Source organism: Gamsiella multidivaricata (genome assembly GCF_025024155.1).
Source record: "Gamsiella multidivaricata strain RSA 2152 chromosome Unknown BC939scaffold_3, whole genome shotgun sequence".
Taxonomy (NCBI): Eukaryota; Fungi; Mortierellomycota; class Mortierellomycetes; order Mortierellales; family Mortierellaceae; genus Gamsiella; species Gamsiella multidivaricata.
Window position 1 is genome coordinate 583,866 of NW_026251711.1, and position 13,489 is coordinate 597,354.

At 48.8% G+C, this 13,489-nt stretch overlaps 4 protein-coding genes across 4 annotated transcripts; 3 read left to right on the top strand and 1 right to left on the bottom strand.

Moving 5' to 3' along the window:
- Positions 1–25: 25 nt before the first annotated feature.
- On the top strand, positions 26–1,867 carry BC939DRAFT_436475 (developmentally-regulated GTP-binding protein 1). Its single transcript, XM_051553591.1, has 5 exons — positions 26–253; positions 360–456; positions 573–803; positions 923–1,532; positions 1,624–1,867. Exons 1-5 carry the CDS (start codon positions 191–193, stop codon positions 1,724–1,726), a joined length of 1,104 nt encoding a protein of 367 aa, XP_051417248.1. The 5' UTR covers positions 26–190; the 3' UTR covers positions 1,727–1,867.
- Positions 1,868–2,213: 346 nt separating this feature from the next.
- Positions 2,214–4,087, top strand: BC939DRAFT_391549 (Ribophorin I; the record flags this gene model as incomplete). Its single annotated transcript, XM_051551966.1, has 5 exons — positions 2,214–2,515; positions 2,650–2,853; positions 2,982–3,230; positions 3,345–3,722; positions 3,811–4,087. The coding sequence occupies 5 exons, from the start codon at positions 2,214–2,216 to the stop codon at positions 4,085–4,087; spliced, it is 1,410 nt and encodes a 469-aa protein (XP_051417249.1).
- A 370-nt stretch (positions 4,088–4,457) lies between these two features.
- Positions 4,458–6,044, bottom strand: BC939DRAFT_391570 (HMGL-like-domain-containing protein; the record flags this gene model as incomplete). Its single annotated transcript, XM_051551967.1, has 3 exons — positions 4,458–5,065; positions 5,273–5,574; positions 5,674–6,044. 3 exons carry the CDS (start codon positions 6,042–6,044, stop codon positions 4,458–4,460), a joined length of 1,281 nt encoding a protein of 426 aa, XP_051417250.1.
- Positions 6,045–8,511: 2,467 nt separating this feature from the next.
- On the top strand, positions 8,512–11,351 carry BC939DRAFT_472869 (uncharacterized protein; the record flags this gene model as incomplete). The annotated part of the gene is made up of 8 exons (XM_051558306.1): positions 8,512–8,623; positions 8,745–9,124; positions 9,223–9,260; positions 9,375–9,885; positions 9,975–10,190; positions 10,283–10,467; positions 10,629–10,980; positions 11,097–11,351. The coding sequence occupies 8 exons, from the start codon at positions 8,512–8,514 to the stop codon at positions 11,349–11,351; spliced, it is 2,049 nt and encodes a 682-aa protein (XP_051417251.1).
- Between the last annotated feature and the right edge of the window lie 2,138 nt (positions 11,352–13,489).

A 13,489-nucleotide genomic window follows, 5' to 3' on the forward strand; every position in this document is an offset into this window, starting at 1 on the left:
CTTTCAATACACACAGAGACTGCTGTGGCTTCGCTTTGTACCCAAACAAAGACCATTCAGACGACCGCCATATCAAAGAATGAGCGAAAGCAGGCCCACTTGAACACACAACGGCACTTCCATTCTCTTCTTCCTCCTTGTCGACGCATCGCTTTATTCTCATTTAACCGTTGAACTCAGAGGAACCAACATGACGACTGTGGAGAAAATCAAGGAGATCGAGGCCGAAATGGCCCGCACTCAGAAGAACAAGGTGTGCATTCTTCAGGAGAGCAACATGACCGACATCACACAGCAAAAGACAGCTCACTCACACGACCTACCATCAATATCGACTTTCTTTCCTCTGATGGATATAGGCCACCTCTCAACATCTGGGTCAGCTTAAAGCCAAGTTGGCCAAGCTGAGGCGTGAGCTCTTGACGCCGACCTCTTCTGGCGGCGGCGGTCCTGGTTGTAAGTCGCAACATCATGTATAGCGTATTTGGTCTCTGTCCATGGTACCCTGCTTGTCTTTATTTTCCGTGATATTGATCTGTCCCTGCATTCAAATCGTTGTTCAATCTTTCAAGTGGGATTCGATGTCGCGAAGACAGGAGTAGGACGCATTGGGTTCGTGGGATTCCCATCAGTCGGCAAGTCGACATTAATGTCCAAGTTGACTGGAACACACTCTGAGGTCGCCGCCTACGAGTTCACAACGCTGACAACAGTGCCCGGTGTCGTCCAGTATAACGGAGCTAAGTTGCAGATTCTGGATCTTCCAGGAATTATCGAGGGAGCCAAGGACGGAAAGGGTCGTGGTACGTTTTTGATTCATCAAGATCAAGGAATCGCCAGTTGTTATCCTGGAGGCGACTACAAAGCACGAAATATCTCGCTGAGCCATTTTTTTGTTGTTTCTGATGGTGGTTTTCTCTAGGTCGTCAGGTTATTGCTGTCGCCCGTACATGTTCACTCATTTTCTTGGTGCTGGACGTGCTCAAACCCCTGGGCGACAAGCGCATTATCGAAAAGGAATTGGAGGGCTTCGGTATCCGACTAAACCAGAAGCCACCCAACATCTACTTCAAGAAGAAGGAGAAGGGTGGTATCAGCATGACGAACACGGTTCCGCTGACGCATCTGGATTTGGACGAGGTCAAGGCAGTGTTGAGCGAATACAAGATTCACAACGCCGACATTTCGTTCAAGTGCGATGCGACAGTCGACGAACTTATTGATGTGATCGAGGGTAACCGAGTGTACGTTCCCTGTCTGTATGTACTGAACAAGATCGATCAGATCTCGATCGAGGAGCTGGATCTGGTCAGTAAGATCCCGCACGCCGTCCCGATCTGTGCGCATCATGAATGGAACTTTGACGAGTTGTTGGCCAAGGCATGGGAGTACCTGGATCTGGCCCGTATTTACACAAAGCCCAAGGGACAACTGCCAGACTATTCGCAGCCGGTTGTCTTGCGGCGCGAGACGGCATCGATCGAGACGTTCTGTAACACCATTCACAAGGCCATTCTGCGCGAGTTTAAATAGTAAGTTGTTGTTGTTACCTTTACTGGGATTCTGTCACATTCAACATCCGTTCTAACCGGTGTTCCCTCAATTACTCTTATTTCTTTACAGTGCTCTGGTCTGGGGATCATCAGCGAAGCATAACCCACAAAAGGTCGGCAAGGAGCATATCCTGGCCGATGAGGATGTCGTCCAGATCATCAAGAAGGTCTAAAAATATGTAGATAATCAGGATGCGAAGTTCGATTCTAGACGAGCTATGTCCCTAGGAGGAGGAAGAGGAGGAGGAGGAGAGGAAGAAAAGAGGAGTAGAAGGAAGCGATAATATAAGTCGGCAGTTGTTTATCATTCAATAGATAGCTGTAAAACGTAAAGCAATGCTTCAGTCTGACCGCGTTGTGGAAGTGCCTTGGCTCTGAAATTCAAAGTGACGTTGCAATTGGCCGTTGGAGGAAACGGTCTTCCACGCTCACCGCTGCCTTGGTTGGACCTGAGAGACCAGAGGACAAAAGCATCATCATCCTTTTCTCTGCTCGTTTCGTTCATCCTCACAAGGTCAGGAAGCAACAAGTACGCCGACAGGACAGGACAGATACATCCCCTCGACGCAACCACCACCACCATCTTTCCTTCGCAACACACACAGCTGACACATAAAGACCACGATGCGCTTCTTCTCTAGCCAGGCCCTGGTGGCCCTGATGGCTTCCCTTCTCGTGTCATCTGTCGCAACAGCACAACCAGATGATGAATTTTCTGGTCCAAAGCCAATTGTACCCCAGGTTCTCGTGATCACCAACTTGCTCCGTACTCTGGATCTGTCTAGACCCATGATTCGGGAGATCACCTCGGCAGCCCTTCAGAACGTCGCAGAGGAGAACGTGACCGAATACTACTTCCCTGTCGATCAGGGCTACTCCGATAGCCTCGCCTTCATCACCGCCGAAAACAGAAAGACCAAGGAGAATCTTGAGGTCACCAAGGACCCAGAGTACTTTGACGCGTACGTGCCTTTGTGTTGTGCATCATGGATTGGATTGGGATCAGTTGAGACGCGTTTCGGTTTCGCGTTGTGTCATATTCATTCTTAGTCTTCAGCCAGCTAATCATCGGTGCTATCCATTGTTGTCTATCTAGCGATTTCCAATATTACAAGATTAAGCTATCGGAGCCATTGCCCCCGGGCGAAAAGGTGCAGGTTACTGTTAAGACATCACTTACAGGTCTCATTCGCCCTTATCCCGTGGCCGTTGGACAGGCCGAGCGCCAGCAGTTCATTTACTTTGGAAACCCATTCGCGCTGACCGCATACCCAGCTACCAAACAAAAGACCACTGTTATGTAAGCCCTTGATCCCCAAGCTGTCCTTTTCCCTGTGGATGCGTGCGGCTGTATGGCTTCTGCAGGATTAATTAACCGATATGCCTATTATTATTTCTGATCGGCGACGAATATGGGAACATACACAGTACCTCCAACAACGTCTTGGAGGTTCATGAGCACCCAGAGGAGTCCCAGCCGTTGATCAAGAACAACCAGGTCATCCTTGGACCCTACAATGATGTCAGGCCATTGGAGCACGGTATCTTTGAGATCCAGTACCAGTTGCAGGGCCCAGTTCCGCACGTCCGTCATCTGCGTCGCGATATTGAGATCTCTCAGTGGGGTAACAACCTTGCAGTCGAGGAGCACTACAATTTTGTCAACAAGGGAGCCAAGTATGCTGCTGTTTTATATCTGTCCTGCCTATTCCGATAATCCATTTCAATCCACTTGTCGAGGAATGAACGTGATTTCGTCGGACTTACCTTCCCATCTTTTCTTCGCACTAGTCTGAAGGGTCATTTCAGCAGATTGGATATGCAGCGCAACCCCATTGGTATGCGTGAGGGCAACGGTATCTTGCTGATCCCAACGCAGCTTCCCAAGCTCGCTCGTGACATCTACTACCGTGATGAGATCGGAAACATTTCGACCTCAACTTTGGCAGAGCAGCCCGATTTCATCCTGTTCACTCTCCAGCCCCGCTTCCCGATCTTTGGAGGCTGGAACACGACCTGGTATACCGGCTACAATGTTCCTCTGGATGGATTCCTGCGCCGTGTCCCCGGCACGAGCAAGTATATCCTTAAGGTCCCAGTCTTTGTGGCGTTAAGAGAGACCAGCTACGATGACGTTGAGATCCGAATTGTTCTCCCAGAAGGAGCCAAGTATGTTACTTTTTCCGTCCATATGTTTTGAACTTGAATGGCTTGGGTTGGTCTGCTAATCACTGTCGTATCGTATTCTTTCCGATAGGAACGTGAATGTGCAGTTGCCATTTGAGGTTGATGAGGTTGAGCACTCGAACACCAAGACCTACATGGACAGCGCTGGACGTTACACTGTCACTATTCGCGCCACGAATCTGATTGAGGAGCACACGCAGGAGATGTTGATCGAGTACGAGTTCTCGGCCGTGTCTTATCTCACGAAGCCCCTTTCTGCCGCGGCCATGTTGATGGCAATCTTTGCGTCATCGATGCTGTTCTCCAGAATGGATTTTAAGATTGGAGGATCGCTCGTGACGAAGTAGACTGCAAGCGAGGGGTGGAGGAGGGAGTAAAATATGGCCGGTCCACAGGCACAGGAAAAAGAGAAAAGAAAACAGCAGGCTCTTTGAAAGAACATGATCGGCTTTTTGATAGGTGTGCCTGATCTGGAATAAAAGCGTAGAAAGAGAAAAAAAAAAAAAACTAGTCTAGCACGAAGAGCAGGATAATGAATGAATGAATCAATCAATCAAATCAATCAATCCAGTTTTTTTACTGTACAACGAGTGAACCCTTTTTATCAAAGGTCCACTCTTTTTTGTGTGTTTTTATTCAATGTGTTATACTAGTGATTGTTGTGTGCATGATGAAGGAAAACGAGAATAAAAAGTAATAATATGCAATGGTTGATGTTTAGTTGGCCGCTACCTCAACCGTCTCTGGGACGGCCAAGAGCTGCTCGATAGCCGAGTGATCCCCTGCGACCTTGTGGGCATGGTAACTCCTGAGCAAGATATCAACATCCTCCATGCTCTGGTTCTTGATATCAGCCAGCTTCTTGATCTTGCTTGTGATGGCCTTGAGTTCATCATCAGACAATCCCAGACCCAATTGGTCTGCACGGTTCTTGACGGCGTTCCAGCCGGTAAGACGATGACCGATCGAGACATAGCGGGTCATGCCAAAGACCTCGGGCTTGAGGATCTCATAGGTTGCAGGGTTGTTGAGGATGGCCTTGGCGTGGATGCCAGCCTTGTGGGTGAAGGCGCAGTAGCCGGTGATGCAATTGTTGAAGGGGACCTGGATCTCGACAGCGTCGGCAATCAAGTTCTCAAGGTCACGGAGCTGGTGCAGCTTGTACTTCGAGGCGACGTAATTGGGGTCGACAGTGAACATGCGGGCGATCAAGTTACCGATCGGGGTGATGCCGTTGCGCTCACCGATGCCGAGGACTGAGGTGTCGATGTGAGTGGCTCCGGCCTCCAGGGCAGCATATGCGTTGGCGGTGGCACATCCGGTATCTATGGAACCATTTGAGGAAAAAAAAAAAAGGGCGAAGTGATTAGAAGGCAGTCCGGACGATGGTGCGTATTGGTGCACGCCTTTTTTAGAGTTATGTAAAATATGATAGGATGTGACTCTTTTTTTGTAGCGATTGTCTGTTCGATGGATCTGGATGGATAATGATCTAGGGGCGATGTACAAGAAATCAAGAGAAAGACGCTTACCATTGTGGAAATGGCACTCAATGTCGGTGGTGGGCTTCAAGACGGAGCGGAGGGTCTTGACAAGATCGTAGACCTGGCGAGGGTTGGCGCAGCCGACGGTATCTGCAATGCCAACACGGTTGACACCGAGCTGATCAACGGCCTTGTAGAGGTTCAAGAGATCGACGAGATCCGAGCGGAAAGAATCCTCGGACGAGAAGCGGACTTCGAGACCCTTGGACTTGACATAGTTGATAACCTCGGTCGCATCCTTGATGATGCGCTCCATATCTTTGCCATGGCTGAACTCGCGGAGGTAGGAACTAGTTATTGTAGGAACAGAAAAAATAGTTTGTCAGTAAGACTTCCTTCTTGTGATTTGCAGTGTATCAAGTGCATGTCTGCTTCTACGATTTGCTTACCTGGTACCGATAACGACATCGAGTCCATCGACTCCGGTCTCGCAGGCAATCCGGGCATCGTCCATATGGCAGCGGACATGGGTAAGGATCTTGGCCTTGAGGCCGAGGTTGGCGATGGCAATGCAGTCGAGACGAGATTGTTCCGATGCAGCGGGCGAAGTGAGTTCGATGTACTCAACTCCGAAGTCGTCCAGAGCCTTGGCAATCTCGATCTTCTTGGCGGTGTCGAAGAAGGCGTTGGCGAACTGCTCGCCCTCACGAAGGGTTGATTCGATGATGGACCAATTTGTCAGACGCGAGAGCGAGTCTGTGTACTTGGGGGCATATGGGCTGGCGGAGACGTTAGCGATTGGGCTGGCGTGTGGTGGCATTGTTGGTTATTATTGTGCGGTTGAAAGAGAGAGGGTTGGAGTAGAGGTATATCTGCCCTGGTTACTTTATATATGAACTGATATAACAGTGGGCCGCTGAAGGTGACTGGATAGGAGGAGGGGAATATGGAGTGAGGAAGGAAGGAAGAAAAAGAAAGGAGATGGGGGATCGTTTTATACTAGTGAGGGCCGGTGTGCGTGGAGTGCATCACTGTGTATGCGCTCTGTATGTGTGTATGTGGATGCATACAAAGGAGGGAGTCTCTTCGCCTGTAAGAGATGGCTGATAGATACGATAGAGATAATAAAAATAAGTGTCTTTCCTATGCTGCAGCGTGTGGATCGTGAAAAATAAATGAAATTCGCCCAATATCCATTCTGCGCCTATGGAGGGAGGGGAAAGAAAACGGCCGACCCATATGATGATGATCGATTATTTGGGTTCAGATGAGCATCTAGATCGCAGATAACTCTCTGACAATCATCTTCCGCCCTTATGACATTCGACATTCTCGGCTGGCCCCCCTCTTTTCTTTTCTTTTCTTTTTGCGTTAAGGTTGTCCTTCTCCGCCTTCTTTCTTCTTTTTCATACGTATAGGTACATCGGTACACAGGTACATGGACACACACGGGCATGCCAGACCCATACACCCTCAGACTAAAAGGGATCTGCAAACAAACACTGGGAGATGTGATAAAGAGAAACAGCAATTGAATCCCTCCCATCTTCGTCAAGTATAAAAAGCCCACGCCTCTCCACACCCCCAGCATTCCCTCCACCACCAACTGATACATCGCCACTCACACATCGTCCTCACCGGAGTGTGCCCTTTGTATGGATCGGTGATTTGTTGCTGCCCTCGGACCATTTGTCCGAGGCGAATTACCACTAAACTACTGTCGTTTTGCGGCAGAATAAAGAAAGTACGCAGGAGAGAACGAGCTCTCTTTGCTATTGCTGTAGTGTCGCTGTCTGCATTCCTTGAGGGTTGCTACTCTCACGCATTTTAGACTATGGCATAGATCACCGCCTTTTGATCGGCCCTTCCCCGCACGTACAGAATTACAACCAGTCACCTATCGATCTATCTGAGCCCTGATTGGACGAGACCACTACCTCGCTTTCTATGATGCACCGAACGCGTATCCTACGCAGACCATGGGCGGTAGGATCGACCAGTTTTCATCTCAACACGTCTTAGGGCGCATCTGCATCGCCATGTTTGTCTCCCTTGAGGAAGGACAAGGCAGCCTTTCTTTTTATCTTTTGATGTTTGTGCCGTCTCTCCACACGACATCCCTACATAGAAAATATAGAATCCAATGCATTGAGCTGGTTCCTTATGCGCAAGCGACCTGCGACCTGCGACCTGCGACCTGTATACCAATAATGCCGAATGTTCCATTTTCTCAGGAGTCTGTGACGAGACTGGGCTGAACACCAAAAGAAAAACGCTCACTTTTTTTTCGTCCAGCCCACGTTCCTCAAACGCGCATGCTGATATGGTGGCAAATTTTACATTTTTTTTTCTGACCACAAATCGCTGAACAACTCACCATACACACGCACACAAACACGCCACAGCAGCCCCAAGTAGGCAGAATGATGACATCTTGCACAAGTAAAGTATGGGGAAGAAAGTAAGGAAAGCGGATCAAATGATGCGAATCGCACATCCAAGGCGAGAGTGCATAGTCTAGTTGATCTTGTTAGATGTTGTTCTGGATGTTGGGTCCACAAAGACCGTGCAATTCACATAGTCATAGAGGACAAGGAACTTATTGGCTTGGCTTTGTCTGTTGAAGGAAGAGGAGAAGAACGAGAGGGTCGAGAAGAGGCAGTGCCTTTTCTTCCTTGTTTCACTACGGGGGAGAGAGGTAGGGGCAAAACCATGGGCAGGCAAGGACAGCAACGAGCGCTGCAAGTGCGGGAGGAGGGGATCATGTGTGTGAGGCGAGCTTGAACATGGGTGTATATAAGTAAAGTGTGTGATGAAGGATGGTCAGCCCGCAAGGGTCAGACTAAGTAGATCATGAGGACTCACTTGCTCATGTCCTTTATGCGCAACAGCGGATAACGACCTGAGTGAGTGGCGCCGTGCCTCATCGAGCCCATACTCGTTGTCTTCAGCTCGTTTCTCTCCTTCTTTCTTCTCCGGCAGCGCAGGGTGTGCGAAGGACACATAAAAGAGGCCCCCCCCCCCCCCTGCCTGGTCTCTTTCATTTCTTTCTTTCTTCTTTTCTTCCTTCCACTCCGCTTCTCTGTTCCTCCACTCTGGCCTTCTTCCTCCTCCGCTGGGCGTCATTGCATCGCATCGATCCTTCTTCTTCATCCCATCCCATTGCCGACTCCATCTCAACCTTGGTCTCAAGATCCACACAGTCACATCAAAACCTAGAAACGAACCTTGTGCTCCTCTTTTTTTTTTTTTTTTTTTTTTTTTTTTTTTTTTTTGGTTGATACAGCATGAAGTTTGCAAAACAGCTCGGGCTCCGGAGTATCCCCAGCTGGGCTCCTTACTACTTGGACTATAAGTCTCTGAAGCATTACATCAAGACCTCGTTCAAAAGTCTTGCTGGTATGTTTAAGTTTTTCATCCATAGACGAAGTGCTTTGCAGCAATGTGAACCTCATAAAAGGCTCCAATTGAAAACTAAACAACTAACCAAGTCATTGAATCATATCCTTGGTCGATTTAGGGCCATTAGAGCCACTCGAGAGCGTGGATCAAGAAGATCAGGAGCAGCTATCCAAGGGCGAGACGGATCAGAATGTTGAGCACGAGATCACGATCAGCAACCCTCCCGGAAGCGCAAATGCCGCCATGGATGCCGACAAGGTCATTCCTGCCGCTGGAGATCAGGAGACAACCTTGATAACTACCACTACCAATAAGGAGGACGAAGACGGGCAGAAGAATGGAGTGGCCGGCGCCGAGGACGCAACTAAGGAGGCCAGAGTCATTGTCATTGTGGAGGGATTCAAGGCGCTGCTGTGGGCAGAGCTGGAAAAAGTCAATGCGCGGTACGAAGCTCAGGAGCGCGTTGCGAGTGTCAACTTGGAGCGACTGCACGCCAGCGTAAGTTCAAGTATCCTCATGTCGAGTGCTTCAGTGAAAAAGCGGTGCTAACAGATCGTTTCTACACATCCAATTTTGGATCGATTAACCCTGCATAGTGGCGAGCAAACTTTAGTCCCGCTGAGCTGAAGCAATGGTAAGTCGGATCGTCAGCAACGTTCATGTGCACTCAGAAGTACAATAACCACTGACCAATACTCGGATTATGGCATATGCCATTTTCCCTCCTTTTTCTCATCGTTGGTAATAGGCGAAGCGACCTTACAGTCTTGATCCTCAATCTGGAGTATCTTCTCGAGTTCAGCCAGACCAACATTACCGGGTTCAAAAAGATAATCAAAAAGTTTGACAAGCACTACAGCAGCTATCAGTCCTCGGGCCAGATCTCGTCTCCCGCTTCGTCATTCAACGCCACCGAGCAGGACAACGGCAACCAGGATGCAGAAAAAGCGATCACCTACCCTTTGGCGTCCTCGATCGAATCGGATAACCTTAACATGTTCAGCGCTCTTGGTATCCATGGGCGAAGTACGCCTACGATCTACTTGCCTCGCAATTATCCAGAGCCGGCCAAGAGCCTTCATCCCGACGCACCATTCATTCAACATGTGCACTCGCCCAACACTCATGCCAAGAGTGTATTCTACCACCATTATTATGGTGGAATCTCGGCTGTCAGTCTCGAGTTTTGGAAAATGGTGACAGAGCGAACGTTTGCCAAGAGCGAGAAGGATGAACGCCTCCTGACAGAAGCCAGGATAGTAAGTTCTTACTTGAAGCACGGCAGGAGATCCTCAGCGCCGCTGCATGACAGTCATTAATGATTATTTCAATCGTATACGTTACATAGCTCTGGAGAAAACGCACGCCTGTTGTGCCTGAACATGTCTCGCCACACCTCGATCTGAAGGACTACCCCGTCTGGGACAATTTGGACCTAGGGTGCCTTCCTCCAGGGCGACTAACGCGTCTGTGGGTCGTACTTGCAGAGGATGCAATGAGCAGCCCTATTAAAGTGCCCATCTTGGTTGCCAAGGGTGTTCGTCCTGGACCTGTCGTGGGCTTGGTGAGCTTAATAATTTTGGTTTTTGCATCCACTTGATTTCGTTGCTGGCATGTCCACTGTCTGCTGACTTGAGTTGTTTTTTTCTATCGCAGACTGCAGCATTGCACGGAAACGAGTTGAACGGCATTCCTTTGACGCACCGGCTTGTGCTCCAGGAGATCCAGTGCCAAGCATTGCATGGAATCGTAGTTGCTGTCCCTGTCGCCAATGTACCTGGATATCTGGCAGGGCAGCGTGGATTCAGCGATGGCACAGACCTGAACCGCTTGATGCCAGGGTAAGGTGATCGCGGCAGATACAAAGTCGTCCCTATAATATTGACACGAGCTGTACCAATGTTTATGTTCCAGTCTAATGTAGAGCAACTTATTGGTCCGGGGTTTATAGCAAAAAGAATGGATCGACATCACAGGTATACGCATATAACTTAATGACTAGGATCATTCGCCACTTTACACACTTGATCGACCTTCATACGGCATCCAAGGGTCGCGTGAATTCGCTTTATGTCCGCGCCAACATGCAGAACACGATCACGCGCCACATGGCTCGACTTCAAAATCCGCAGATCATTGTCCACAACACCTCACCTGACGGGTCCCTGCGTGGAGCAGCGATGCAGGAGTACAATATCCCGGCTATCACAGTCGAGATTGGAGACCCATCTCGGTTCCAGAAGCGGTTTGTCAAGAGTGCTATTCTGGGAGTCACCAACATTTTGAGCCATCTCAAGATGATTGAGGACGAGCATGTGGTCCAGGACTATGAGCCTGTCGTGTGCGCTAAGAGTGTAAGCTGGCTGGCTGTCTTTTTTTTTTTTTTTTTTCATATCTTTGCTTATGCTGCTTGCTTCTCCATGATAGCAACCTTTCTGATTTGTACTTCAATTGACGACGCCCTTACTAGTACTGGATCTTCACCAGGGGTGGTGGAATTCTGAACGTGTTGCCGGATGTGAACACTTGGGTGCGCAAGGGCGAATTGATTGCAACGCTGCACAATATCTTTGGCGAGGAGGAGCACCGGTACTTTGCGCCCGAGGATGGCATTGTTGTGGGCAAGTCCGTGGACCCGGTCTGCCAGAGCGGTTGTCGCATCTTGCACCTCGGAGTTGTCAGCGATCGATTCCCGGAAGGCAGGATAGACGACGGACACCAGTAAAAAAAAATGCCGTCTACATTTACATGGTCCTTCATGGTCCGTACGCTCATGTGGAATAACACCTTGGGAAAGCACGAGGGGCTTCATCGCTATTCCATAAACGCGATTACAACTTTTTATTTTACAATCTATCCATTCATACATATCGGTTTATTATAACAACGTTCATTTTGAAATGTCCAATGAGCGGGCAGTTTCCCTTTGCCGTTTGTCCGACTTGGTCGTTTCCTTCAACTTGAACATCCCATTCACTGAATGGGCCTGAGATTGGCGAGGACAGGCGGACAAGCTTGCCAAGCATAACAAGACGAGAAATATTTAGAGACGACAGTGTAGCGTATGAAGATGTCTACAACGCCGACCACAAGATGATTGTCCAGGAAACACAAAAAAAGACAAGGACCCAACGTGTCAACGAGTCTCTGGATGAGTGAAGAAGCGTTGTCGTATCACTTATCGTACCGTCCTACTTCCTAGTCGCCACATTGCTTCTCGTCTTAGCATCCCTAATGCTGGCCATAGCATTCGGCATACCAGTAGGAGGCGCAGGGAGCAGGAGGATGTTGTAAGTAGGTGTGGTGTGGATTGGAGCCGCATTGAAAAAGTAGGGAGCCGCTGTGGTGTATGAGGGAGGTACTGGAGCTCCACTACTGTTACAATATAGCACACTTGCAGAGGTCAATGCAATAAATAATTCTGAGCACCGAAGGAGGGCGACGTTGCCTTCGATATCGGCTCTTCCTATCATACTATCATACTGAAGCTGAATTCAGTAAGCGTTGGATTGTTCACCCACGAATAGGGAACGTTAGGTTTACCCTACTGATGAAATGCTGTTGCAATAGTAACTGGACTTAGTATGAGAGGAGCCGTTTATTCGGATAACTGGTAATTGGGCCTGCCTGAGCAGGCAATGATCCAAAGCTATCATCCGTTGGATTATGGCTGAACGCCTCAAAGTCAGAATGATGCTGAGCGGCGAGAAAGGAACATTACTGTTAGAGATCGGTGGCAAATTGCACAATTCTCAGTGCTGTTGTTCTTCTTCTCTCCTTCTCTCCTTCGCATCCGAGAACCCATTACACGTTACACCAAGAATGCTGCAACGATGGATGTGTGTCTTTACGCTCTTTCCCACTCTTTTCGCACTTTCCCACTTTCCCACTTTCCCTTCTTCCCACATTCGCCCCCCTTCAATCCATCAGGAACTGTCTCTTATCTTTCTCATCTTTTCTCACCCCTCTGCCTGTCTCTAGCACATCTCTACTTTCTCGTTCTTCTGTCTGTCTCTCGTACGTTTCTGCCCGATCTCAATAAGCACAGCCCAGTGGCGACTCATTGGTAACAAAGACATAGTTTGTCTGTCAAAGTCCCATCCCTGAATGTGCCTGAACAACCACAGTCGAGTCAAGAGTGCTAATGCTAGAATGGCCGAGACCAGGAGAACAGCCATCCATGTGCAATGGATATTAATTCCTTTCTTTCATGCTGACAGGAATCTCTGCTAGGAGTGACGAGAGGAAGCGAATATCACTCCACTCGACCGCCTTATTCGTGTGCAGACCGTCTTAAACAAAGAATTGGAGTGGAGAGCATTGCACAGGGACGGACCATCTCCTCGGCTGGTGAAAGAACCCGAGAAACAGATTCCTGTTGAGGTGAGGCACTGTTTCTTGTCAGTCGATAGTAGCCTATAGGCGTGTTATAAGGTTATTAATCCTTCATGCTTCACAACGGGCAGTTGGTATCGCTGCTAGGAGGCACGAAGAGGACAAATCTTCAGGACTACCTCTGTATCCAATCAAAGGAAACAAGAATCGAATAGACACTTTCGAGGTGGGGCGCCATCACTTGGCCGAGCAGCCACATATGATCTAGTTCATGCAGCTGTTATGGATATTAATGTTTTTATTTACGACGATAGCTCATTTTGCTGCCACTACGTCTGTAGTATACCAGTCCACGGCGACTTATTGGTCCCCATTGTGTTACTGAAGTGTCTGTCAAGTATAAGTACGTATACTGGCATACTGGCTACTCGCACAGGTATATCAATCGACCACAAGGTCACTAATATCGCTGCCATCTCCTCTATCATAACAGGAGAAACTCCCTCAGAGAAGCAACATGTTTGACAG